This window comes from Jaculus jaculus, chromosome 14, assembly GCF_020740685.1.
Source record: "Jaculus jaculus isolate mJacJac1 chromosome 14, mJacJac1.mat.Y.cur, whole genome shotgun sequence".
NCBI lineage: Eukaryota > Metazoa > Chordata > Mammalia > Rodentia > Dipodidae > Jaculus > Jaculus jaculus.
In genome coordinates this window covers 7,939,085-7,964,692 of record NC_059115.1, presented here as the reverse complement: position 1 = coordinate 7,964,692, position 25,608 = coordinate 7,939,085, and the positions used below count along the sequence as shown (strand labels likewise).

Sequence of the window (25,608 nt, the reverse complement as noted above, 5' to 3'; positions counted from 1 at the left end):
AAACTCCAGACGCACGTACCCTTTGTGCACATGTGTGAGCTTGTGGCTTGTGTCATTTTGAGCATCTGTCTTATGTGGGACCTGGAGAATTGAACATGAGTCTTAGGCAAGCGCCTTAACTGCTAAGCCATCTCTCCAGCTCAGAGATTATATTTTAATTATTTTTATTCTTATATATTTGAGAGAGAGGCAAATAGAGACAAAGGGAGAATGGGTTCTCTAGGGTCTTCAGACACCACAAATGAACTCTAGATGCATGAGCCACCTTGTGTATTTGACTTTATGTGGGCACTGGGGAACCGAACCTGGGTCCCTAGGCTTTTCAGGCAGGCGTGTTAAGTGCTAAGCCATCTCTCCAGGATGATACTTATAAAGATAAAAGAAAAAGGGGCTGGGAGATTGCTCAGTGGTTGGGGGTGCTTGCACGCAAAGCCCGTGAGCTTAGGTTTGGTTATCCAGCATCCATGTAGAGCTAGACACACAATGTGGTGCCTGCCACTGGAGTTTGTTTGCAGCTGCAAAAGGCCATGAAATGCCAATATTCTCTGCCTCTGTCTCTGTGTCTCTCTCAGTCACCCTTTCAAATAAATTAAAAATATTTTTAAAATAGCCGGAAGTGGTGGTGCATGCCTTTAATCCCAGCACTTGGGAGGCAGAGACAGGAGAATCGCCATAAATTTGAGGCCACCCTGAGATTACATAGTGAATTTCAGGTCAGTCTGGGGTAGAGCGGGACCCTACCTCAAAAACAAACAAAAAACCCAAATTCCATGCGGGGCGTGGAGGCGCACGCCTTTAATCCCATTCATGCGGCCTATTCCACACACAACCGCTAGGTGGCGCCAACTTACACCTGCGGTTGCTTGAGCTCTTCAAGCTGGGTCCTCCAGGGCGGCCACACCTCACCATCACCATCTCTATCTTTCTGGGGTCACCCACTACCTACCTCAGCCTCGCAATGATACAGCTATGGGAACACAGCAACCATAGCAGACTGTTGTCCGCCCTCATCTCCCTTCCCCCATCCCCTCTCAATAGCCCAGATTTATTTTTATTTTCATTTATTTGACAGGAGAGAGAAAATTGGGCACACCAGGGCCTCCTGCTGCTGCAAACAACTCCAGATGCATGCTATCTGCTTTGTGCATCTGGCTTTAAGTGGATACTGGGGAATCAAAAGCCTATCTGACAGGCTTTGCAAGCAAGAACCTCTTTTCTTTTCCCCCTACCTCTGCCTCCCAAGTGCTGGGATTAAAGGCGTGCGCTACCACACCCGGCTCATAATTTTCTTTTTTTTTTAATATTTTTTGTTCATTTTTATTTATTTATTTGAGAGTGACAGACACAGAGAGAAAGACAGATAGAGGGAGAGAGAGAGAATGGGCACGCCAGGGCCTCCAGCCACTGCAAACGAACTCCAGACGCGTGTGCCCCCTTGTGCATCTGGCTAACGTGGGACCTGGGGAACCGAGCCTCGAACCGGGGTCCTTAGGCTTCACAGGCAAGCGCTTAACCGCTAAGCCATCTCTCCAGCCCATAATTTTCATATAACATAAAATTAATCATTTTAGAGTTTCATGATGTTTTAATGGCTCTAAGTCAGCATTTTTTTTTTCTAGACAGGGTCTCACTCTAATCCAGGCTGATCTTGAATTCATAATGCAGTCTCAGGACGGCCTCAAACTCACAGAAATCCTCCTTACCTCTGCCTCTGAGTGCTGGGATTGAAGGTGTGCACCACCACACCCAGCCTTTAATAATTAAAAAATATATATTTTATTCACTTATTTGAGAGAAAGAGGCATATATAGAGAGAGGCAGCGAGAGAAACAAATGAATGGGTGTGCCAGGACCTCAGGCCACTGCAAACAAACTCCAGATGCTTGTGCCACCTTGTGCATCTAGCTTTGGTGGGTTCTGGGGAATCAAACCCCGGGCTTCAGCTTCCCAAGTGCACCACTACATCTGGCTAATCTTTTTTTGTTGTTGTTGTTGTTTTGGTCATAGTAGTGCAAAGGTGACTAATACAATGTGCATCCAATTTGAAGTGTGCACCTACATAAGATACTGAGTTTTGTTTCATAGTATAGGAAATTGGGCCTACACTATACTACAGACGTGAACTACTACTGAGCCATGCCCCCAGCCCCTCACTGTGGATCCCAGACAGGTGCTCTACCTCTGAGCCACACCCCCGGCCCCTCACTGTGGATCTAGACAAGTGCTCTACCTCTGAGCCACGCCCCCAGCCCCTCACTGTGGGTCCTAGACAGGTGCTCTACCTCTGAGCCACGCCCCGTGATGATTTACACAGTCAGCTTGACAGGACCTGGAATCACCTAGGAAATGCACCTGTGGGCATACCGGAGCGGGGTTGTCTAGCTTAGGTTAGCCTCTGAACATCTATGAGGAATTGCCTTGATTAGGTTAATTGAGGTGGGAAGACCCCACCTTTACTGCAGAGAGTACCAATTCCACTGGCTGCACCCCTGGAGTGCATAAAGGGGAAAGGGAGACAAGCTCTCGAGTTCCTGACCGTGGCTGCGGTTTGACCTGCTGCTCCAAGCTTCTGCCATCATGAACTGCAAGGCAAAACCAACCCTTCTTTAAGTTGCTGTTTTGAAGTTATTTGGTCACAGAAACAAGTAAAATAACTGATACCCCCTCCCCACCTTCCCTGCCCTCCACTTACTGCCCTCCCTGCCCCACCACCCGGTACCCAGTTCAGAGCTTTTGTATTTATTGCTTGTATTATTACTTTCTATATTGCTTATTGCTTCCTCTGGGGAAACTGTACCTGCAGATAATCATAGGGCTTCCATATCTTCATATCTGTGTTCAAACTTCAGGTCTCAATGTAATATCCCTAAACACCTGTTTTATTTTTATTTATTAACATATTTGTCTTTTCAGGTCTGATCTCCCTCTAGCCTGTTGTTGACAGTTATGTTAATGGATGGAATTTTTAATTAAAATTTTTAATTTTATTTTAGAGAGAGCTAAAGAGTGAGACAAAGAAAACTTTGGTGCACCAGGGCCTCAGCCACTGAAATTGAACTCCAGACACTTGCGCCACCTAGTGGGCATGTGCAACCTTGTTCTTGCCTCACCTTTGTGAGTCTGGCTTAGGTGGGATCTGGAGAGTTAAACATGGGTGCTTAGGCTTTTCAGGCAAGTGCCTTAAATGCTAAGCCATCTCTCCAGTCCTAATTGTTTTTCTAGGTATGGTCTGACTCTAACCCAGGCTGACTTGGAACTCCCTCTGAAGTCCCAGGCTGGCCTCAAATTAACAGTGATCTTCCTACCTCTGCCTTGGGAGTGCTGGAATTAAAGGTATGTGCCACCACACTGGGCTAAATGGAAATATTTTAGTGGCTGGAATTTTGAGAACGTTGGTTTTTCACACGCACACACACACACACACACACACACACACACAAAATCTGTAGGGCCAGGCAGGTGGGGTGGCATATGCCTTTAATCCCAGCACTCCCAAGACAGAGATAGGAAAATTGCCATGAGTTCAAAGCCAGCCTGAGACTACATAGTGAATTCCAGGTCAGACTGCACGAGGGTGAGACCCTACCTCAAAAAATAAATTAAAAGGGAGACTGAGAGGGGGAGGGGATATGATGGAGAGTGGAGTTTCAAAGGAGAAAGTGTGGGAGGGGAGGATGGGAATTACCATGGGCTATTGTTTACGATTATGGAAGTTGTCAATAAAAAATAAATAAATAATAAGTAAAATAATCACGTTTATCTGAATGCCCAGAGACATTTGAAACAATGCAATTATGTGAAACAGGAAAGCACGCAGGTCCCTTGTTAGCACCCACACTACTCTTATCTTCCTGCCCCAAAGATAAGAGTTATCTCTCTCTGGCGAGTGTAGCCTGGTGTGGAGACCTCAGGCCAGGGGACTTATTCTTTTCCTTTCCTGCCCAGACAAACCTTGGGTAAGGAAGTTGGTTTGAGTGTGGCAACCGTGTAGACTGAAGCAGAGGGAAGGATGAGGGGCGCGGAGGCCCAGAGCATTGCTTTCCCGTGCTGCACGTTGTGGGCAGCAGCCGGGCTTGTGCACCCTTCACCCGGTGCTTGCGAGCTAATTCCACTGAGGAGAACTTCTCACTCAAGGATCAGCTAGTCACTCACTGGGATCAACCACTGACGCTCTGCAATCACCCAGCGACCCAGTGGAGTTGACTTCTGATTCAGAGGTTTTGGATGAGCTGGGGTTCACCGCTGGCCCAGAGGTAAGCACGGCCGAGACTCAACCACTGACCTACACCAGACCACAGACCTAGAGTTGACCGTGGGCACGTATCAAGAGAGCACGCAAGCTGGGCGTGGTGGCGCACGTCTTTAATCCCAGCACTTGGGAGGCAGAGGTAGGAGGATCGCCGTGAGTTCGAGGCCACCCTGATACTACATAGTGAATTCCAGGTCAGCTTGGACTAGAGTGAAACCCTATCTCAAAAAGTCATAACAATAAAAAAAGAAAAAAAGAGAGAGAGAACACAGACGTCAGTGTTCTCCACGCCTCCATCTTTCTGGAAGAAGCCAGTGAGACCTCAGAGGATTACTTTACATTCCAGACAGCGAGCATTATGAGCAAAGGTTCTGACCAGATGAGCACCACCACGAAAAGCACTGAGTCCCCCTCAGTGAAGTATTTTTTTTAAGCTTTTAAATTTTTCCCCCATTTATTTCTTATTTATGAGAGAGAGAATGAATGGGTGCACCAGGGCCTCTAACCACTGCAAATGAACTCCAGACATATGTGCCACCATGTGCATCTGGAGAATCAAACCTGCATCCTTAGATTTCACAAGCAAACGCCTTAACTGCTAAGCCATCTCTGTTTTGCTTTTTTTTTTTATTTTTTCGAGGTAGGGTCTCACTCTAGCCCAGGCTGACCTGGAATTCACTATGGAGTCTCAGGGTAGCCTCGAACTCAGGGTGATCCTCCTACCTCTGCCTCCCAAGTGGTGGGATTAAAGGCGTGTTTTTTTTTTTTTTTTTTTTTTGTTTTGTTTTGTTTTTTTTGAGATAGTGTCTAGCCTAGGCTGACCTGGAAAACCAAGAAGAAGAAAAAAATTCCAACTCTGTTTCATACTGCTTAGTAGAGAAATTCTGTGTTGAAGCCACAACTCTGGGGTTTTGCTTTGGTCAAGATCTTTAAAACCTAGAGGAATTCTGGGCCTGGTGCTGGATGCTTTTGATCCCAGCACTCAGGAGGCAGAGGTAGGAGGGTCACTGTGGATTTGAGGTCAGCCTGGGACTACGGAGTGACTTCCAGGTCAGTCTGGGCTAGAGTGACACCCAACGTCACCAACGGGTGTGTGGGGAGGATTGGCTGGAGAGAAAGATAGCTTCGTGGTTAAGGTGCTTGCCTGAGAAGCCTAAGGAGCCAGACTGGGCTCCCCAGACCCCGAGTAAGCCAGATGCACAAGGTGCCACCCAACAGATGGCGCCTGCGTCTGGGGTTGAATGGCAGTGGCTAGAGCCCCTGGCACGCCAATTCTCTCTCACTCCTTCCTTCTCTCTCACACACATGCTCTCTCTAATAAACAAAACTTAAAGAAACTGGAGAGGTTTCTTTAACTGCTTTGAGGAGACTGTGGTGCAGCGCCTCTGCCCCTGCGGCTGTAACGGGTGGCACAGCGCGTGCCCGGGTCGGTGTGTGGCTGCATGAACGAGGGGCATGTGAATGATGATGGGCACATTGTAGATGGATGCATGGATGGAGTTTTAAAAGTTTTATTTTTGAGGCAAGCCCAACAGACTGACCTTTTCTGGGGGGGTGGGATTTATTTATTTATTTATTTATTTGAGAGAGGGAAAAAGGGAGAGAGAGAATATGAGCGCACCAGGGCTTCCAGCCACTGCAAACGCACTCCAGACGCATGCGCCGCCTTGTGCATCTGGCTTATGTGGGTCCTGGGGAGTTGAATGGAGGTCCTTTGACTTTGCAGGCAAGTGTCTTAATAGCTAAGCCATCGCTCCAGCTCGGGAGGAGCAGGGCATGTTTTGAAGTACGGTCTCACTCTAGCCCAGGCTGACCTGGAATTCACTATGTAGTCTCAGGGTGGTCTTGAACTCTCAGTGATCCTCTTACCTCTGCCTCCCGAGTGCTGGGATTGAAGGCATGCACCACCATGCCCGGCCCATAAATTTATTATTATTATTTATTTGAGAGAGAGAGAGAGAGAATTAGCATGCCAGGGCCTCAGCCACTTCAACCGAACTCCAAACACTTGCACCACCTAGTGGGCATGTGTGACGTTACACTTGCCTCACCTTTGTGCATCTGGCTTACGTGGAATCTGGACAGTAGAACATGGGTGCTTAGGCTTCACAGGCAAGAACCTTAGCTACTAAGCCATCTCTCCAGCCTTTTTTTTTTTCAAGGTAAGGTCTCACTCTAGCCCAGGCTGATATGGAATTTACTATATAGTCTGAGGGTGGCCTCGAACTCACCGAGATCCTCCTACCTCTACCTCCCAAGTGGTGGGATTAAAGGCGTGCGACACCACACCCAGCTGGATGAATGATATGTTGATGAAAATGGACACATTATAGATTGATGCAGGTGGACATATGCACAGATGTATGGTTGGATGAATGTACAAATGTACATGTACAAATGAATGAATGTATGGATGATGCATTGATGGTCAAACAGATGAATGGGTAGATTATTCAGGTGAGTTTTTCCCCAAGATGCAAGGTCATTGTACCCCATCCTTCACCCTGCCTTCTCCCCATTTTCTCAAGGAACTCCTCTCTCATGTCTGGCTGGAGCTGCAGTGGATGCATGGTGGCATCCGAGCTGCTTCTCACAGCTCCTTTTCCCTCCCAGGCCCCTGCACCAGCAAAGGGCCTGCTCCCCGCCCCTCCCCCCCAACCCCAGCCAGAGGAAGCAGAAGGTTCCAGTGATCAAGCACAAGGAGGTGACAGTCCTAAGAACAGACCTGCTGAACTCGTTGACCGAGGGCTTCTGGGTCTCCCTGGACGTTAGAGCTGCCTGGATTCCATGCATCCAACTATGCTGGGGGGCTGGTAAGGGTTCATGATCATGCCTTGGGTGGGTGTGGAAGAGAGGGGTTCTGATGGTTAATCTTTTTTTTTTTTTTAATTATTTATTTGCAAGCAGAGAGTTAGAGAGAGAGGGAGTATGGGAACACCAGGGACTCTAGCCACTGCAAATGAACTCCAGATGCCTTCTCCACTTTGTGTATATGGCTTTTGGGGAATCGAACTGGGGCTTCAGACTTTGCAGGCAAGTGTGAGCCATCTCTCTAGCCCCCCCCCCCCACCTCTTGAGACAGGGTCTCACTGTAGCTAGCTTTCCCTGAAACTTACTCGGTAATCTTTGGCTAGCCTCAAACTCACAGAGATCCTCCTACCTCAGCCTCCAGAGTGCTTGGATCAAAGGAGTGTGCCACCATGTCTGGTTGTGATGGTTGTTAAATCTTTTTTTGTTTCCTTGTTTGGTTTTTGAGGTATGGCCTTACTCTAGCTCAGATTGACCTGGAATTCACTATGCAGTGTCAGGATGACCTCAAATTTAAAGTGATCTGCCTCCCTGATGCTGGGATTATTGTTAACCTTTTTTTTTTTTTTCAAGGTAGGGTCTCACTCTAGCCCAGGCTGACCTGGAATTCACTATGTAGTCTCAAGGTGGTGATCCTCCTACCTCTGCCTGCCGAGCGTAGTGCTGGGATCAAAGGTGTGTGCCACCATGCCCGGCTGTTGTTAATCTTAGTTGGCACCTTGACTGAATCTAAAATTGCCTAGGAGACAAATTTCTGGACATGTCTATGAAGGAGTTTCTAGATTTGGTTAAATGAGGTGTGAAGACCCACCACACTGTGAGTGAGACCGTTCCACTCGCTGGGCTCCCAGACTGAACGAAACGAAAAGAGCAAGCTGAGCCCAGCACGGGTCACTCTGCAGTTCCTGATTATGGACACCATGTGGCCAGCCCCTTCATGGTCCAACAGCAAGCTGAAATAAACCCGTCCTCCCTCAAGCTGCTTCTTGCCATCTGTTTTGTTACAGCAAAGAGGAAAGTGAACACAGGGGTGCCATCCAGGTTGACCTTCTGGAGGTGGGGGTGGGGTGGGTCTGCGGTAGACAGGCTGGAGCTCAGTGAGCAGAAAAGGGGAACAAAGTTGACAGGGCTTGGGAGAAGGACCAGGTGGTCAAACATAGGGCTACTGGTCCCATGGGAGACAGGGAACAGAGTGGGGACTTCGGGCCACCAAGAGCAGGTTGTGGGCAGGTCCCTAACCACGCGTGTTGGCTTAGGACTAGGAAGGCTTCAGGACAGCTGGATCACAAGCTGTTGCTTGTGGGCGAATCCATGTCCCCTTCCCCTTCTGCTCCCTCCAGTTTCCAACAGCCCTTGGAGGTCGGGATGGAAACTGGGTGAGAATCACAGACCACGCTCCAACCCCAGCGCTCAGGAGGCAGAGGTAGGAGAATCGTGTGAGTTCGAGGACAGCCTGAGCTAGAGTGAGACTGTACCTCGAAAAGCCAAAACCAAAAGAAAGAAAGAAAAAGTCCCTGTCAACCCCTAGGGTTTCTGGGACTGTCTTAGTGGGGATCTCGGGTGGCCAGGCCCCTGCAAGATTCTCCTCCTCCCCTCATCACCACATTACCCCTGCCCCCACTTCCGGGATCCCGACCCTCTGTCCTCTTCTACTTCATCAAGCCTAGTTTTAGTAGGTGGGTGGGGGTGGGGGGTCCACAACGGAAGGGATTTGTAACCAGTGTGGGAATATTACATAAGTATCACTAACTTCCAGGTGCATCCCCCACAACCCCGGAAGCCCCGTGAGCTCCGTTCCGTCCAGAAAGCAGCGTCACCCCGCGGGTCTTCCTAGGGTCTGGCTGTCATCCCCACCTGCTGCCAGGTAACCCTGGCATTGCTCCTGGCAACCTCCCAGGAGCCTGGGTCCTGGCGCGGGCTGTGCGCGCCCCCTGGCGGAAGATGGTGTGCATGTGCCAGTTCATGGGGGTGCGGGGGCGTGGGGGGGGTCCTCGGAGAGTGGGGGTCGCTGATGTTCGCACAGGACCACGGGTGGCGCCATCCTGGAGGCTCTGTGCTGTTCTCAGCATCGGTTCCCTAGCAAGTCCTTCAGGCCCTTCCTTCTTGTAGCTCCTATCAGCCACGGGGGTGGGGGACCAGACTACCAACACCCACAAATTGCCCACCGTCTGCCTTGATGGTTCCCAGAGTTTCCTGTCCAGCTACTGGGCCATCTATGAGCCCCACAGGCGGCTGCGGCTTCATCTGGCCAATATCGGCTTCTCTAATACCGCACTTTTCCCCCCCTTTATGTGTGTGTATATAATTTTTTAAATAGAACTGGGTGTGGTGGTTTACACCTTTAATCCCAGCACTTGGGAATCAGAGGTAGGAGGATCACCATGAGTTTGAAGCCAGCCTGAGAGTACATAGTGAATTCCAGTTCAGCCTGGGCTACAGCGAGATCCTGCCTTGGAAAACCAAACAGAATTTTTTTTTTTTTTTTTTTTTTTTTTAATCTGAGAGAGACGGGTAGAGAGAATGGACGTGCCAGGGCCTCCAGCCACTGGAAAGGAACTCCAGATGCATGTGCCCCCTTGTGCATATGGCTTATGTGGGCACTGGAGAATCGAACCTGAGTCACTAGGCTTCGTAGGCAAGCACCTTAACCATTAAGCCATTACTTCAGCCCTGAATTCCTATCTTTTAAACAAATTTTGGGAGGGGAGCTGGACAGATTTTTATTAATATTTTATTTTTTTGAGGGAGGGAAGATGGGCGTATCAGGACCTCCTGACACTGCAAAAGAATGCCAGGTGCTTGTGCACCATGGGCATCTGGTTTACTTGGGTCCTAGGGAATTGAGCCTGGGTTCTTTGGCTTTGCAGGCAAGCACCTTAATCGCTAAGCCATCTCTCCAGCCTCCTGAATTCCTATGTTTTAAAAATAATTTATTTGCAAGCAGAGATAGATAGAAGGAAATGGACACCCCAGCCGCTGCAAACGGACTCCAGATGCACGCGCAACTTTGTGCATCTGGCTTTTATGTGGGTACTACAGAATCGAAAGTCAGTCATTAAGTTTTTCAGGCCATCTTTCCAGCCCATGAATTTCTATTATTTTGTTGTTGTTATTGTTTTCAAGGTAGGGTCTACCTCTAGTCACTCTAGTCCTGGCTATGGAGTCTCAGGGTGGCCCTGAACTCCCAGCATTCCTCCTACCTCTGCCTCCCAAATTCTGGGGCCAAAGGCCACCACACCTATGAATTCCTTTATTTTATTTGAGAGAGAGAGGATAGAGGGAGAGAACTGGTGCACCTGGGCCTCAGCCACCGAAATGGATGCTTGCACCACCTAGTGGGCACGTGACCTTGCACTTGCCTCCTTTGTGTATCTGGCTTATGTGGATCTGGAGAATCAAACATGAGTCCTGAGGCTTTGCAGGCTCCAGCCCCTGAATTCCTCCCCCCCCCCAGCTTTTTTTTCCCCCTGCAGGTCTCACTCTAGCATAGGCTGACCTGGAATTCACTATGTAGATTCAGGGTGGCCTTGAACTCACTGCGATTCTCCTACCTCTGCCTCCCAAGTGCTGGCATTAAAGGTGTGTGCCATCACGCCCAGTTTGAATTCCTATTTTTAGGTAAAGAGATGGTTGAAGGCTGGGGGTGCAGTTCATTGTTTGGCATGTAGTAGGTCTTGAGTTCGATCCCCAGGCCTGCCTAAACCAGACACACACCTGTAATCCTGAAAGGAGGATCAAAAATCCAAGGTTGGCAGGGTGTGGTGGCATGTCATTAATCCCACACGCCAGAGGCTGAGGAAGGAAGATCTCTGTGAGTTGTAGGATAGTCTGAGACTACATAGTGAATTCCAGGACACCCTGGGCTACCTTAAAAAAAAACAAAAACAAAAGACTTTAAAAACCCAGCATGGTGGCACATGCCCTTAATCCCAGCACTTGGGAGGCAGAGGTAGGAGGATCACTGTGAGTTGAGGCCACCCTGAGACTACATAGTGAATTCCAGATCAGCCTGGGCCAGAGTGAGACCTACCTCGAAAAACAAACAAACAAAATTAAATAGGGGGCTGGAGAAATGGTTCAGTGGCTAAATCACTTGCCTGCAAAGCCTAACTACCCAGGTTTCAATCCCCAGTACCCACATTAAGCCCGATGCACAAAGTGGCACATGCATCTGGAAGTTTACTTGTAGTGGCAAGAGGCTCTGACATGCCCATTCATATTCATTCTGTGTCCTTGCAAATAAATAAAACATCAAAAATAAATAAAAGGGCTGGGGAGATGGTTTGCTGGTTAAAAGCCCTTGCTTGCTTGACAGGCATGGATTTGATTAAGCCCGGTGGATTTGCAGTCGCAGGAGGTTCTGTTACTTCCACTCAATCTCTCTTTCTTAAATTATAAAAACGTAGCCAGGCGTGGTGGCACACGCCTTTAACCCCAGCACTCGGGAGGCAGAGGTAGGAGAATCTCAGTGAGTTCAAGGCCACCCTGAGACTAGAGTGAACTCAGGTCAGCCTGAGCTGGAGTGAGACCCTACCTCGAAAAACCACACACACCAAAAATAAAAATAAAAAAGTAAAAAATTAAAAACCTAGCTGGGCATGGAGGCTTTTGCCCTTAATCAGCACTCGGGGAAGCTGAGGCAGAAGGATCACTATGCTTTCCATGCCAGCCTGGTCAAGATAATGAGATCCGGTCTCAAAACAAAACCAAAATCACTGGGGAAAACTGAGAACGGCTTCCGATTCCTGGGGCTGCCCGCCCCGCCCCGCCCCTGGCACGGGCGCCAGCGTGGATGTCCCCGGCCCGGCGGCACCGGCGCGCTCGCTTCCCTCCACCCGCGGCCCGGCCCGGCCCGGCCATCAAGCTTTCCCCCAGATCCCGGCCGCTTCCTTCGCGCGCTGCCAAGGGTGAGGTCAGCGTGCACGTCCGGAGCACTCGCGAGGGGCCTTTGGCACACACCGCGAGTTTCCACGTCTTTTATTTTTCCCCTCATTGTTACAACAGCCGGAGCTCGGGGCTGCGGTGAGTCGGCCTGTGTTAATCGTTTTCACATGCAGATGTCCCCTCCCCTCCATCTTAACCCTGTGAGACCCGCCAGAGCTGGCATTTCAAGGACAAGGAATTTCGGATCCCAGTTTAACACCTTCCCTCCCGGGGCCTGGTTGTAACCCAGGCTGACCTGGAATTCACTATGGAGTCTCAGACTGGCCTTGAACTCATGGCGATCCTACCTCTGCCTCCCCAGTGCTGGGATTAAAGGTGTGTGCCACCACGCCACTGTTTCCTGAGCTGCTCATGTGGCTCTGGTGGTTCCCAGGTCTTGGCTCACCAGCCCTCCAGCTGAGACAGGGTCGCCTACTGCTGAAAGGGATCTAACCCAGCTCCACTGCCGAGCCAGCCAGCTCCACCTCCCCACTGCCACTGCTGGGGCTTCGGGCATGTACAAGCACTTTACACACTTAAGTGTCCAGGTGTAGGCCCCTGCTCGGCAGCGTCTGAAGCTCCCTCCACGCAGAGCCTCTCAGGGGGACCTGGACGTGAGTAGACAGGGCAGGACGTTTTCATTTCTTTTCTTTCTTCCTTTTTTTTTGAGGTAGGGGCTCACTCTGGCCCAGGCTGGAATTCACTCTATGTATTCTCAGGGCGGCCTCGAACTCACTGTGATCCTCCTACGTCTGCCTGCTGGGACTAAAGACATGTGCCACCACGCCAGGCTGACACTTTGATTTCCACCTCTGCCTTACTGCCAGCCATCAGCAGCACAGTAAATGCCAACACTCTTCCATCATCGGGCAAACGAGTCCCTGGCGCGCCCAGTCTGTCTCCTTGTAAATAAAAATATATTTTTAAAAAAGGACAGTTACCTGCCTGCCCCCACCCGGAGAGGCACTGCGGAGGTCCCCATCCTGTTGGGCCTCTGCTGGCAAACCCCGACGCGCTCTTGCACTAAGACACACAACACACCTGGTCCGGAGCCCCTACTGCACCAGGCGTGCGCACACCGCTTCCCCGACCCACATCAGACCGAGGCTGCAGCCCCGCTCCAGACCCCACCCCTTCCAGCAGGCCCCCTCAGCGGAGGATCTACTGGGTCAGAGTCCTGGGGCTCAATGTTCTTTAAAGGACGATTGTTCTTAATGCACTCCTGCCCTTCCATTTCTACATCTGCCTTACTGTGGTCATGGGCAGGCACTCCCCACCCCCAGCCCGTCACCAGGCACATACAGAGCTGTTATCTGAAGAACATTCCTTTCTCTAATTTAAGATGGGAAAGGGGAAGCCTGCCTAAATAGCTCCCTAGAGTAGCACTGTGCAGAGACACCATGTGTGTGGGGAGGGGCATGTGAACGCAGGTCATCTCCATTTCTTTTCTAAACTGCTTCCTCCATTTGCTTTTCTAATTTTGTAAACATTTTACCCTGGCAAGACCTTCTCAAAGGCCATAATAGGTTAAAAAAAAAACAATAGCCAGAACAAGTCTTTAATCCCAGCACTGGGGAGGCAGAGGTAGGAGGATCAAGAGTTGGAGGCCAGCCTGAAGCTCCATTGTGAATACCAGGAGGCCCTACCTCAAAAACAAAAAAAAGAAAAACACCCCGAAACAACAATTAGCCCTCTCGCTTCCTGATTCATGGGCTGAACTGGCTGCCTCGTGCTCCTGCCGCCATGAAGGCCTGAGACCCTCAACTCTCCCCACCCCACCCCACCACATGAACCCTAGGGGGGCAGGGAGATGGCTCAGTGGACAGAGCACTTGCTGGGCAAGTGCAAAAACTGGAGTTTGGACCCTGAGTACTCATGCCACATCCACTTGTAATCCCAGGGGACCCTGACACAAGCTGCTAGGGAGACCCGTGAGCGAATTCCAGGCTCAAGTGAGGCCCAGCCTCGGGGAAGGCAGGGGCGGCAATGGAGGAAGACACCTGATGCAGCCTCCGGCCCCACAGGACCCTGCCAAGCTGGGAGCTGAGACTTGAGTCGCAGACCTTCCCAAGGCTCTATGAAGGGTGACCCGAGGCAGCGTCGGGAGTCCTCGCCTGTGCTGGGGCAGGCTCTGGCGATGCAGTCGGCCCTGCTCCTGTGAGCAGCCCCTCACCTGGCTGCTCTACAAGTGACCCCAACGAACTCACTCGTTCACCATAATTCACCAAAACTGGTTTGGGTGCAAGTGTGCTTTAGTCTGGTGCCTGGGCCCTATCTGGGGCGAAAAGATGTGCACAAGGACATTTCTTGTGACAACGCACATAATACACACACAACAAAGCAAATATATTACAAAAAATACAGTGCTGCCGACCCTAGGGGCTGGTCACAGGGCTTTATTGAGGGCAAGGCTCCGCCGTCTGCAGAACAGCTACAACCTGAGGACAGAGGAGAAGGCCACGGTGGATGAGGGGAGAGGCCCCTCCTTATCCACCCGACATTCCCCTTCGGTTTGGTCTTTCTGGTTTCCTTTGGGAACCGTTCTCTGCCCCCTCTCTGGATTTAGGGACCTCTATGGGCTGACTGCTGCAGAGAGCTGGGGTTACACACTGGCCACAGCCATGGGTTTACAAAGGCCCTGGCATAGGGCAGCCACCATGGGAAGGAGAGCTGCTGGGTTAGGCAATCAAAGCTCAGAAGCCAGTGGGGTCAGAGGCAGCCCTTCACTCACTGGATCTCCCGGAAGGCACGCTTTTCCACCAGCTTCACTTTGTACTTGCGCTTGAACCTGGAGAGGGGCAAGAAGGCAGTGCAGTGAGTGACCAGGAGCATGGGGGGGGGCACGGGGCGCCCTCCCCACAGTGACCGCGGCTTACTTGGCCCGCTCCCGGGGCTCAATCATGTTTCTCCTCTGGAAGCTCTTGAACCGATCTCGGAGGATATTCCCTTCGGGCTGTGGGACAGAGAAAGGCCCCGGCAGGGCCTGGTAGTTAGAAGCCAGGGTTCCTATTCAGCCGTGACAGCACTGGCTGCTCAGCCTGCCTGAGCTCCTGAGGCTCTGACACACTAGCAGCCGCTTGTGCTGCCCAGGCTGGGCTCACAGAGAAATGCCAGGCTAAGGGATTCCCCCCTCTCTCTCTCTCTCTCAAACACACACGCACGCACGCACGCATGGCAAGGGCCGCAGGAAGGTGCTTGGTCCCTGAACCAGGCACAGCTGCCTGCAGCTCCAAGGCTAGGCTGGACTGTGACTCAAGGCTTTGAGGTGGAGCTGTGGAAGGCCCCAGGAAGAGCAGCTCAGCTTAGAGAAGTCCCTAGGCTCAGAGCAAGGTGGAGCTACAATCGCGGACTTCTGAGGTCTCAGGCTCTCACCAGAACCCAGCCCCTCCCCTCAGGACCCCGTGCCCTCAGCCCCTAGGCAATGGCCCAACTGGCCTAGCCCAAGGGCAGCCATAGTGTCGCCCACAGCCCCTGGAGGCACGGGGAGCAAGGATGGTGTCATCACTGGGCACAGGGTCCCCACGGCACGGTACCACCTCCTAGCAAATACCTTCAGTGTTCTCAGTGAGTCAGAGAGCTCTGAGCTGAGCTGCACGTCAATGTCAGGGTCTTGGTACCTGTGGAACCCGGGATAGGGAGCTGAGCTCTGGCAAGGCCAAGCAGGCACCAGGACGTGGCCGAGCCTGCGCTGACGCTCTCACCCTCCCAAGTCCAGGCCCCAGCCTACTTGAGCCGGCCCAGCCTGCGGGGCTTGTCGGCCTCCGCTAGTCGCCGCAAGCGCCTCTGCTCCCTCCGCCGTGCCAGCTCCGCCAGCCGCTGGGCTACCTGGGCTCTGATCCCACGCAGCCGGAAAAGCTCCTGGTGCTGGAGCCGGGCAGCCCGCAGCGCGGCCTGCTGTACCCGCTGGGGACGGGCAAGGTGAGGGTCTGGTTGAGGGCCCCGCAGTCCCCCCACGCCAGGGCTCTCCTGCTGCCCGGTGTGCTACTGAGGGGCCGCCCACAATGGAGGAGTCCCGAGCGCGGAGCGGGCTCGCGGGCAGGGGCTCACCAGCGAGCGCGCGGCCCTCTCCCGCCTCCGCTGCTGCTCCGTCTTCTTCTCGCTCTTCCTCTCTACGGCGGGGCAGGCGGGCGCCGGCTCGGCAGCCCCGTCCTCGGCCTCCGTGCCCTGGGCCGGGCCTGCCTCGTCCTCAGCATCGGACTCTTCCAGCAGGCCCTCACACATCTCCCGGAACACCGACTCCTAGGAAGCTAGGGCGTCAGCAACTGGGGGCGGTGGGGGCACAGGCAGGAAGGGTGGCAGGTACAAGCTCACCTGCGTGGCCGCCTGCTCCCCGGTGGGCAGGGCCAGCTGCCGCTCCAGCCTCTCTTCGGCCTTCTGCCGCTGCAGCTCCACCTCGTGGGCCGCCAGAAGCAGAGCCTACAGAGGGGGAGGGGGAGCCAGTCCCAGGACTTCCCTGCCATGCCACCCCCGTCCTCGGGGGCACAGTGCTCTGGTTAACATGGCCTGGCCCCTACCCACAACGGCCTCTCGCAGGAACAGTGGAGGCTGCGCCAGTGAGGGGCTGGGGCACCTACCTGGTGGTCCTCAAATGTGGGGTTGTAGGAGGCTCCGGCAGGTGTCACCTCTACAGCAGGCACAGGGGAGGGCTTGACGTGGAGGCGTGGTGGTCGCTGGAAGAAAAGATGAGCAAGGTGGGGTCAGACCCACGCTATGGTGCTGTCTCAATACTCCTCCCAAATGAATATGCCTCGTCTTAGGCCAGCAGCTTGAGAATAGGAAGACGAGGAGGTAAGTCTCTTATCCAGATCCCAGCCTGCACCTCTGCCCTGTGCCTCCACCACGTGATGACAGACACACGGAGTCTGAGGTCTGATTCCAGCCTCCAGCGCAGGAGCAACACCCCATTAGTTATCCCTCGCTGCCTCAGGACAAATGGCCATGGGGCGGGGGAGGGGCGGTGGTGGCAGGGCGGCCGCAGCCTGTGGGATCCAGCACCTGGTCTGGCCGACACTTGACCCCAGAGTGAGCAGGTGCCCCATGGGCAGTGGGCAAGGTTCTGCCAGCCTCTCGGGGTGATAGGCCACAGAACCACCCAGGGAGAGCAGGTGGTACTGCAAACGTGTGCAAACCAGGCCCAGCACAGTGCCCTCCTGGCTGCAGGCCTTCCCATCTGTCCCAGCGGGGCACGGCTGACAGACGCCTTCCAGAGGCCTGAGGCTCGCGGGAGTGCGCAGGGAGGATGTGAGAACAAAAGCCCAGGGCCACTCAGCACCTGCTACTGCCTCGCAGATGCGAGCCCTGCTCCACATCCGGTCTGGCTTTCGTCCCAAGTCTCACCCTGGCAAAGGCCCTGTGCTCCTAAGTCCTGTCCCCAACCCCAGGCACAAACCAGTGCTTCTGTCCTCGGACTTGGAGCTTCCTTGGCCACCTGTGCCCAGGATGACTCAGGACCCATTTCATGGCCCTGGCTGTTAAGAGTCTTGGCCTGGTACCCCTGCCCAGTCTGACCCCTTAAGAGCAGCCTCCAGGATCCCTGGCTCTTCTACAGGAAATGCTCTGGTGATCCAGAGTCTTCATTCTACTCAGAACAAATGTGGGACTGCCATCAGGCTTTGCTCCTGCATATCCTTGACCTCTGTGGCTGGCTTTTTTCATGAGGGCTCTCCTGTTCCCCGATCTGCCATTGTACCCTCTCTCTTTCATGAAGCCTGTTCCCCACCTGCAACAGTACCCCCACCTCTTCCTTTCACGGACCACAGCAGCCAAACATGTTGACACACTTATTAGAGGACAAGCCCACGGTCCCCACCACGCAGGAAGCAACACTTGTCACCCAAACGACACTGGACTCAAAACAACTGGCTCCCAACAGTCTATACCCTGAGCTCAAGATAATGGCCTTAAAATCAAGCACCATTAAATGTCACCCACGCTGTGACCTGGTACTGTTTGCAGCTATTTCATGTGTTTCCTCCTTAAACCCCCAGGTTCACTGTGAAAGAAACAGGGCTGGGCGTCTGCACCTCACAGTCAAGGAAGGAGTGGAGGCACAAGGGGAGGCCCCATCCCAGGCTGACAAGGGTACGGACAGAGGAGGACTCCGACCCGCTGTGGAGCCGCCTCGGCAGCTCTGCCCCACGGTCTGCAGTCTTACCCTCACACCTTTCTTCTTGGTCTGCTCCAGGAAAAACGCATCCTGACCAACCAACGGCTTGTCCAAGGGGTCTATGGAGAAAGGCGGGCTCTTCAGCCCAGAGCAGCCGGCAGTACGGGCCCCCAGGGGACCCCTCCTGACCTTCCTCATATCCAACTACCCAGCCCAGGGAAGGAGCAATGCAGCCCTTGACCAGCAGGTCACACTGTGTCTAGACAGGGCTCAGGTAGGGAGAGGCCTAAGGTGGAGGCCAGGAAAGGACGCCACTCAGGAGCCCCGGCTCTGCTGGAAGATCACCTGTAAAGGGCACCTTGGGCCCTGCTCTTGGGCAGTGTGCACTACACAACTGTCCGCAGGTGACAGCAAGGTCACTCACTGTTTGGGTCCCAGAGGTCGTAGAAGGGCTGCTGGACAGCGTCCTGGGGCCCAGGCTTGGCCTGGGGCGCTGGAGGGCTCAGGAGCCGGGCCTGGGCCTTGCGCACCTCCCGGGGCAGCTCGCCCTGCTGTGCCAGCTTTTCCCATAGCTGCTTCTTCCGCCGAAGCTTCCTGGCGTTGGGGACCTGGTGGGCGAGGATGCTGGGGGGGAGGGGAGAGCAGCAGCCTGAGCAGTGGCTGACATGCCACTCCGCAGCTCCTCTCCAGGAGGCCTCACCCCACAGGCCTGTGCTCAGCCCCTCCCCGAAGCCAACACAACACTGCATGAAAGGGGTCCTGGGAGCGCCCTGGCACCTCCCACCACGCAGCAGGCGGGCCTTAGTCTCACTCCATAACCACATCTTCCCCAACATCCAACTCAGAGGCGGCCTGACCTGCCGGGTTCCCTCTCCCATGGTGCCAACACTAAGCCCATCTCACTGCCTTACCTCAAACGCTGACCTACCTGACCTACCACAGACACTCCCCCGTTAGACCCCATTCTGCTCCCACCGCCCCGCCTGCCCAGCATGTGCTCAGACGAGGGTCTGCGGGAGGGGCTGGAGCTCAGGCACACTCACTCTTTGGGGGCAGGGACCTTGGACGGGTTCTCAAGGACCAGGTCCACCCGCAGGGGCTTCTGCAGACGCTGTGACTTCTTTGGGGCTCGGGTTTTCTTCTTAATCCGCTCTGCAGTGGGAAGAAGAGCCCTGCCTCAGGTCTCCCCATCACCATCCACCGAACCCCCAATTCAGGTCATCTGGAGCCGCATGTGGCAGAACATCCCCAGATGACTGAGTTCTCCTACACGGGAAGATATCCCACAGGAAAAAGGCCCAAGTCCCAACCTGTTCATGACACAGGACAGCCGGAGGTAGGCACTGTGCTGGGAACACAGGAGCCACACAACAGCGTCACCACAAGGAGCTCAGACACAGCAGGAAAGAGACCACAAAACGACGTGTTACTGGGACCCAGGGAGAATGCCACTGTAGCTGTTCCTAGCACACTGCCCTCTGCCCATTACTTCCAACGCCTGACAGTTAAAAGCAAAACCTCTATTACGAAACTAGGAAGGCCATGCAGGGATGCACACATTTCAGCACTTGGGAGGTGGAGGAAAGAGGTTCAAGGCCATCCTTGGCTACACATCCAGTTTGAAGCCAACCTGAGCTACATGAAACCCTACTTAAAATAAAAAAGGGCAGGGCATGGTGGTGCATGCCTTTAATCCCAGCACTTGGGAGGCACAGGCAGAGGTAGGAGTGAGTTCGAGGTCAGCCTGAGACTACATCAGCCTGGGCTACAGTAACACCCTACCTCAAAAAAAAAAAAAAGGGGGGGTTGGAGAAATGGTTTAGCAGCTAAGGTACATGCCTGCAAAGCCAAAGAACTCAGGTTTGATTCTCCAGGATCTGCATAATGAACGTATCTGGAGTTTTCTTGCAGCAGCTAGAAGCCTTGGCATGCCTGTTCTCACTCTCCCTTTCAAATAAATAAATAGCTTGTAAAGCCAAAGGACCCAGGTTTGATTCCCCAGGACCCACATAAGCCAGATGCATGAGGTGATATGTGCATCTGGAGTTTGTTTGCAGTGGTTAATGACCATGGCACACCCAGTCTCACTCTCTATCTGCCTACTTCTCTCTCTCAAATAAATAGTTAAAAACTTAGAAAAATATCCAAAATAAAAGAAAAAACAAACAAGGGCTGAGCGTGGTGGTACATGCCTTTAATCCCAACACCCTGGAGACTGAGGTAGGAGGATCTCTATGAGTTGGAGGTCAGCCTTGGGCTATAGTTTCAGGTTTGAATGAGCTAGAGTCAAGTTCCAGCCTCAACACCCCCTCCTACACCCCCCCAAATCACACATACAGGTGCTGGAGACATAGCTTAGCAACTAAGGCACTTGCCTGCAAAGCCAAAGGACCCAGTTTCGATTCCCCAAGACCCAAGCTGACCAGGAACTGGCTATGTAGTCTCAGGCTGGCCTCCAACTCAGAGTAATCCTCCTACCTCTGCTTCCTGAGTAGGCAGAGAATATGGGGAGGGGCCGGGCATGATGGCACACAACTTTAATCCCAGCACTCACTTGGGAAGCAGAGATAGGAGGATCCCTGTGAGTTCGAGGCCATCCTGATAGTACATAGTGAATTCCAGGTGAGCCTGGGCTAGAGTGAGACCCTACCTCAAATTTAAAAAAAAAAAAAAAGAGAGAGAGAGAATGTGGGGAATGGAGGGAGGACAAAAAAGGGAGGGAAGAGAGAAAAAAGAGCGTGGTGGCACACACCTTTAATCCCAGCACTTGGGAGGCAGAGGTAGGAAGATCCCATGAGTTCAAGGCTACCCCGAGACTACATAGTCAATTCCAGATCAGCCTGAGCTATAGGGAGACCTTACCTGGGGGTTAGAAAGAGGAAAGTACAGGCTAATTTTGCCAGGCATGGTGGCACATGCCTTGAAGCCTTCAATGCCAGCACTCAAGAGGCAGAGGTAGGGGGATTGCTGTGAGTTCAAGGCCACCCTGAGACATAGTGAATTCCAAATCAGCCTGGGCTAGAGACCCTGCCTCAAACAAACAAAAAGTTAAAAAAGAAAATACCCCCTTTCTCTCAAAAAAGTAATTTTTAAAAAGTTTTTATTTATTTATTCATTTGAGAGCAACAGAGAGAGAGAGAGAGAGAGAGAGAGAGAGAGAGAGAGAGAGAGAGAGAGAGGGGGAGAATGGGCGCGCCAGGGCCACTGAAAACTCCAGACATGTGCGCCCCCTTGTGCAGCTGGCTAACGTAGGTCCTGGGGAAATCGAGTCTCGAACCGGGGTCCTTAGGCTTCACAGGCAAGCGCCTAACTGCTAAGCCATCTCTCCAGCCCAGGGGTTTTGTTTTTAAAGACAGGGTCTCATGATGGCACAGGCTGCCTTCAAAATTGCTGTCTAGCTGGGATGACACGAAACTCCTGATGCTCCTGCCTCCCACATCCCAAGTGCCAAGATTCCGGGCCCACAGCGTTCCTGGCTTATGTGGTGGCGGGGTCCCTGCACACCAGGAAAGCATCCCACTAACCGAGTCATCAGAACCCCCAGCCTGCTGCACCCGTGTCAGCGTCTTTTTCTTTTCTTGGTTTTTCAAGGTAGGGTCTCCTCGAGAGCTCAGGCTGACCTGAAATTCCCTATGTACTCTCAAGGGTGGCCTTGAACTCACTGATCCTACCTCGAATGCTGGGATTAAAGGCATGCACCACCACACCCCACTGCTAGTGTGTTTGTACAACATACTGATGGAAACCCTGTTACTCATCGAGGCAATCCCTAACTTGCTCCTCTTCTACTTGTTTCTGCAGGTCTAGACCTGAGAGTGACCCGCGTGCTAAGACATGCTTCCTGCCTACTAGGTAGAAGAGATCTTCCTGCTCTTGAGAGCTCAGCTTCCCAACAAACTGGCCGGGTTCCTTCAGGCAAGTCCTGATTTGCTTCTCTCTCTCTTTCTTTCATCTTTTTCAAAATATATTTTATTTTACTTGAGAAGGAAAGACAGAGAGAATGAGAATAGGTGCAATAGGGCCTCTAGCTACTGCAAACGAACTCCAGACACACGTGCCACGTTGTGCACCCGGCTTACATGGATACTGGGAAATCGAACCTGGGTCCTTTGGCTTTGCCTTAACCCCTAAGCTGTCTCTCCAGTCCCTGATTTGCTTTTCTAACCTATTTATCAGTGCAGGCTTTCCTTTGCATCAAGGTCCCTGATAGCAAGTAAGCCTGTTAACTCAGGTACTTGGGAGGCTGAGACAGGACTATCTCCAGACCAGCTTGGGCAACCTTAAAATAACTTATTCACATTTTATTTGCAAGTAGAAAGAAAGAGAGAGAGAGAGACAGGGAGAGTATGTGTGTGAGTATAGATGCACCAGGACCTCTAGTCACTGCAAACTCCAGACACATGCACCACCTTATATATCTGACTTGTGTGGGTCCTGGGGAATCAAATCCAGGTGATCCATCTCTCCTGCCTCATCTTAGACAATTCAAAACTCATATTAGAGCTGGGCATGGTGGCACACGCCTTTGATCCCAGAACAGGGAAGGCAGAGGTAGGAGGACTGCCGTGAGATGAAGGCCACTCTGAGACTACATAGGGAATTCCAGGTCAGCCCGGGCTAAAGGGAGACCCTACCTCCTTGAAGAAAAAAAAAGATAAGAGAGAATAGGTGTGCCAGGACCTCCAGCCACATGTGCCACCTTGTGCATCTGGCTTACATGGGTACTGGGGAATTGAACCTGGATCCTGAGGCTTCACAGGCAGACACCTTAACCACTAAGCCATCTCTCCAGCCTGATTCTCCTTTTCTTTAAGACAGGGTTTCTCACTGAGCCTACACCTCACTGATCTGGCCAGACTGGCTAACCATGTGCTCCAGGGGCCCCATCTTGACCTCACTGGCACTAGAATTGCAGGGACGTGACACTATACTGGCATTCATATGTTGCTGGGGATCCTAAATCAGGTCCTCATGCTTGCAATGAACTGTCTACCCACCCAAAGTGACCCTTTTCAAAGGTGTTCGACTTTTAAAGCATTTTTTAAGTCATTTATTTTATTTGAAAAAAGAGAGAGAGAATGGACATGCCAAGGCCTTCAGCTGTTGCAAACAAACTCCAGATACATGTGCCACCTTATGCATCTGGCTTACGTGGGTCCTGGAGAATTGAACCTGGGTCCTTGGCTTTGCAGGCAAATGCCTTAACTGCTAAGCCATCTCTCTAGCCCTTAAATATTTGTTTTAAACATACAGGTGTGCACACACACTTTTATGTATTTTTTTCATATTTCATTTATTTGAGAGGGAGAAAAACGAAGAGGAAGAGAGAGAGAATGGGTGCCTACAGCCACTGGAAAGGAAGTCCAGACGCATGCACCACCTTGTGCATCTGGCTTACCTGGGACCTGCAGAATCGAACCTGCTTACGTGGAATCCAGAGAGTCAAACCTGGGTCCTTAGGCTTCCTAGGCAAGCACCTTAACCTCTAAACCATCTTTCCAGCCCTTAAACATTTTTTTGAAACAGGATCTCACTCCAGCCCAGGCGGCTCTCAAACTTACAGTAATTCTACTACCGTAGCCTTCCAAGTGCTGGGATTAAAACATGTGCCATAGACCTGCCCGCCCAGGTCTCTATGTAGCCTTTGCTGTCCTGAGCTTGCTATATAAATCAGACCAGCCTGGAAGCTCTGGCCATCCTCTCGCGTTTGCCACCCACGAGCTGAAATTACAGGAGGGCACCTGCATGGTCAGAATAGGTTCTGCCTTCTTAATACATATCTCACAGAACGGCAATGAGATAAGCCAGCCACGACCACGCAGCACCACCAAAATCCTCACCTTTTTCCTTGGGTCCAGTGTCCACGTAGAAAAGCTTTTCATCGGGAGCCTCTGACAACAAGCCTCTGTCGGGTGGAAATGCAGACCATTAACCAAAGACAACAGGCTAAGCGTCTTGGAGTTCAGCTTTCCTCTTTAAGGCTCCAACACCTCCCATCATGGGGCCCTTCCAGGCTAGGCCTCGATGCTCAGGCTCACCCAACCAAGCCCGGGTGTACCATGTACCTGTACTAAAAGTGTTGTTCGTGTTCAGGTGCTCAAGGCCCAAGGTTGGGCTTTCTGTGTACTTACTGAAACTATCAGGTCTTTCACCTAAGGACCGGCGCCCACGGCTCAATTTCTTTCGTTTTTTTTAAAAATTTTTTAATAGTTTTATATTTACTTATTTGAGAGAAAGGCAAACTCCGGGCGCACACGCCTCCTCGTGCATCCGACTCACTCGGGGCCTGGGGAATCGAGCCCGCGCCGGCCGCGAGCGAGGCCGCCGAGCTCCCGGAAGCCCCGCCCGCTCCCGGAAGTCCCGCCCCGCTCCCGGAAGCCCCGCCCCGCGCACCCCACGGTGCGCTCCTGCAGCCGCACGTCCTCCAGGAACTGGTCCACCTCCAGCCCCAGCGGCTCCTGAGCGAGCCGCCTCCAGCCCCGCTTCTTGTTCCTCGGGCCTCGCCGCCGCCGCCGCAGCGCGGGGTCCACGGAAGTGGGCCGCAGACCCAGGAAGCCAGAGCCGGCATCGCTTTTCGAGCCGCGCTTGCCAGCCGCGCCGCCGCCTCCCGCCGCCATCTCGTTAAAGGAAGCGATCGCGGAACTGAACGGCCACAGCCGGTTCGGAGCATGCGCGCGCGTCGCTAGTGACGTACTTCCTGTGGGAGCCATATTGGGAAAGTAATAAAATGAGACCAGAAGGGCGGGGTAGTCATTTTGGGAAAGAATAAATGGCTCTGAGAGCTGAGGGTTCAAAGAACCATAATGTTTCTCTCTCTGTGTGTCTCTCTCTTTCCCAGCCTTGTTTCTCTTTCAGTTTTTTTTTCCAGGGTGGTGCGCACGCTTTTGAACCCAGCACTCGGGAGAGGTAGAAGGATAGCTGTGAGTTCGAGGCCAGCCTGAAACTACATAGTCAATTTGGTTTTTTTTTTTTGAGGTACGGTCTCGCTCTAGACAAGGCTGACATCAAATTCACTATGTAGGCTCAGGGTTAAGAACATTTTATTGGGAACTGGAGACATGCTTTAACGGTTAAGGCACTTGCCTGCGAAGCCTAAGGATCCAGGTTTGATTCCCCAACACCCAAGTAAAGCTACATGCACAAGGTGACACTTGCCTCTGGAGTTTGTTTGCACTGGTTAGAGGCCCTGGAGTGTCCATCTCTTTATCTCTCTCCTCAAAATATTTTATTGGGCTGGAGAGATAATGGTTAAGGCACTTGCCTGTGAAGCTGAAGTACATAGGTTCGATTGCTCCAGTGTCCACGTAAGTCAGGTGCACAAGGCAGTGCACCATTTGTCCAGCCACTGCGAACGAACTTCAGACACATGCACAGCTTTGCATCTGGTTTACGTGGGTCCTGGGAAATTGAACCTGCGTCCTTAGACTTAGCAGGCAAGTGCCTTACTTGCTACACCATCTCTCCAGCCCTGTTTCTATTTATTTATATTTTTTGGCTTTTCAAGGTAGGGTCTCACTCTAGC

The 25,608-nt window shown here is 52.4% G+C and overlaps 1 protein-coding gene and 1 non-coding gene across 2 annotated transcripts; both read right to left on the bottom strand.

Moving 5' to 3' along the window:
- Positions 1–14,707: 14,707 nt before the first annotated feature.
- On the bottom strand, positions 14,708–24,703 carry Nop53 (NOP53 ribosome biogenesis factor). The gene is made up of 12 exons (XM_004672771.3): positions 24,480–24,703; positions 23,927–23,991; positions 19,130–19,238; positions 18,511–18,710; positions 18,135–18,205; positions 16,555–16,650; positions 16,292–16,396; positions 16,028–16,219; positions 15,708–15,883; positions 15,531–15,597; positions 14,857–14,933; positions 14,708–14,768 (listed from the first exon to the last, which is right to left on the bottom strand). Exons 1-12 carry the CDS (start codon positions 24,701–24,703, stop codon positions 14,708–14,710), a joined length of 1,443 nt encoding a protein of 480 aa, XP_004672828.2.
- Positions 15,383–15,491, bottom strand: LOC123454970. The gene has a single exon (XR_006633609.1). It is a non-coding gene; the product is annotated as a small nucleolar RNA SNORD23 (small nucleolar RNA).
- Positions 24,704–25,608: the final 905 nt, after the last annotated feature.

What these genes read in the sequence shown, in the direction of transcription:
- Nop53 (XM_004672771.3), bottom strand. Translation starts at nt 24,703, where the DNA reads ATGGCGGCGGGAGGCGGCGGCGCGGCTGGCAAGCGCGGCTCGAAAAGC. An exon ending in AAGGTCCCTGCCCCCAAAGA is followed by an intron (nt 18,711 to 19,129) that starts GTGAGTGTGCCT and finishes CCTCCCCCCCAG; the next exon opens with CATCCTCGCCCACCAGGTCC. An exon ending in CCAAGAAGAAAGGTGTGAGG is followed by an intron (nt 16,651 to 18,134) that starts GTAAGACTGCAG and finishes CTTTTCTTCCAG; the next exon opens with CGACCACCACGCCTCCACGT.